We start from the raw sequence: 1,493 nt of genomic DNA on the forward strand, positions 1-1,493 counted from the left end.
AACCAACCAAACTCATACCAGCGATTCTCCGTTTCGTGACGTTTCTGCTCGGGTCAGTAATTTCTCATGTTTAAAGGCTGTATATTATATAATATTTCTGTCTAGTTTCCTGAAATGTCATCGTGCTGCATGAGAGCATTTCTTTCAGGCACTGGCTGGTGGTGCTCTTTTCGAAAGATTCATTTTTTAACGATTCATTTGAACCGATTCGCGAATCATTTGCAAATCACTCGACTATACGATTTTTTTTTTATATAGCATTAACCAAAACAAACAACAGTGGGGAGATTATAAGATTGCGGGGGGGGAAACCGTGTCCGAATGTTCTAGGAACTCCACGACTCGAACGAATCAAATTAGCTTATGATCCAGTTCATTTCGATTAACCGTCCGAACGAACCGATTCGCTAAGATGAATCAGGCACTTGACGGGAACACTACATCCGGGTAACCGCTGGGGTTTTAACAGCGCGGAAAAAAACAAGAGAGGCTGCAGCGAGGACTGACTCGAAAAAAAGCGTTCGTTGAATAATCTGAGCAGTATGTCTGGAAGAGAAGGTAAAAATCAAATAAAATGCAAAAACCGTTTCATCGCGTAGTAGAACGTCGCATAAAATAAAAACGAGAAGTTCCGATGATCTTTAACTTGTTGTTTATCTTTATATTCACGATGCTATCAGCATTAGCCGTATTAAGACATTTCACATTTTAATGAGTGGGTTGGTGTCTCTTTGTAATGTTACACTGAAAATCTATTTAAAACTCATCATTCATTTTAATAAATGTGTATATTAAACATTTTTTGTCAAATGTATTATTTTTATTTATTGATGTTATAATGGTATCCAAATACTTATTTATGCAGGAGGTAAAAAGAAACCCCTCAAGGCTGCCAAAAAGCAGTCGAAGGATATGGACGATGTAAGTTAAGTTCACTTGTACATCGAGGTTTCTGCTGAAGTGTTTCTACATAAACACTGAGAATACAGATAAGCTGCTTAGAGTGAAGTAATGACTAGGGAAATTCAGAAATAATGCTTTGTGCATTTTCATTACCCGTACCTACAGGAGGACATGGCTTTCAAACAGAAACAGAAAGAGGAGCAGAAAGCAATGGAACAGTTGAAAGCCAAGGCTACTGGAAAAGGACCTTTAAGTAAGAGACATAAAGCCACCACACAATCTTTCTATATAGTTTTTGTGTTTTTCCACACAACAAGCAATTCTGTTTTGTTTTCTTTCCGTAGCTGGAGGTGGCATCAAGAAGTCTGGGAAGAAATGAATGTGTTTTAGTGTATATTTGCTTGCCGTTTAAACCACCAACTCGTGTTTTGGGTCCACAGTGGTGACGTAAAATGATTATTTTTTTTAGTTTATAGTTCTCTTATATTTTGTAGAGGAATAAAGTTTGTAGTGACTGTAAATTTCAATTTCAGATGTTTAATGTCTTTGTGAAACATTCATATGACAGTCAAAGCTCATGAAAAATAACT

General features: G+C 36.8%; 1 protein-coding gene across 1 annotated transcript; it reads left to right on the top strand.

Annotated features, from left to right (window-relative positions):
- The first annotated feature begins 444 nt into the window (after positions 1-444).
- On the top strand, positions 445-1,424 carry LOC107736589 (translation machinery-associated protein 7-like). Its single transcript, XM_016547969.1, has 4 exons — positions 445-558; positions 866-921; positions 1,069-1,156; positions 1,248-1,424. Exons 1-4 carry the CDS (start codon positions 543-545, stop codon positions 1,280-1,282), a joined length of 195 nt encoding a protein of 64 aa, XP_016403455.1. The 5' UTR covers positions 445-542; the 3' UTR covers positions 1,283-1,424.
- Positions 1,425-1,493: the final 69 nt, after the last annotated feature.

The sequence above is a fragment of the Sinocyclocheilus rhinocerous genome, unplaced genomic scaffold (assembly GCF_001515625.1).
Source record: "Sinocyclocheilus rhinocerous isolate Xijiao unplaced genomic scaffold, SAMN03320098_v1.1 C36807848, whole genome shotgun sequence".
Lineage (NCBI taxonomy): Eukaryota > Metazoa > Chordata > Actinopteri > Cypriniformes > Cyprinidae > Sinocyclocheilus > Sinocyclocheilus rhinocerous.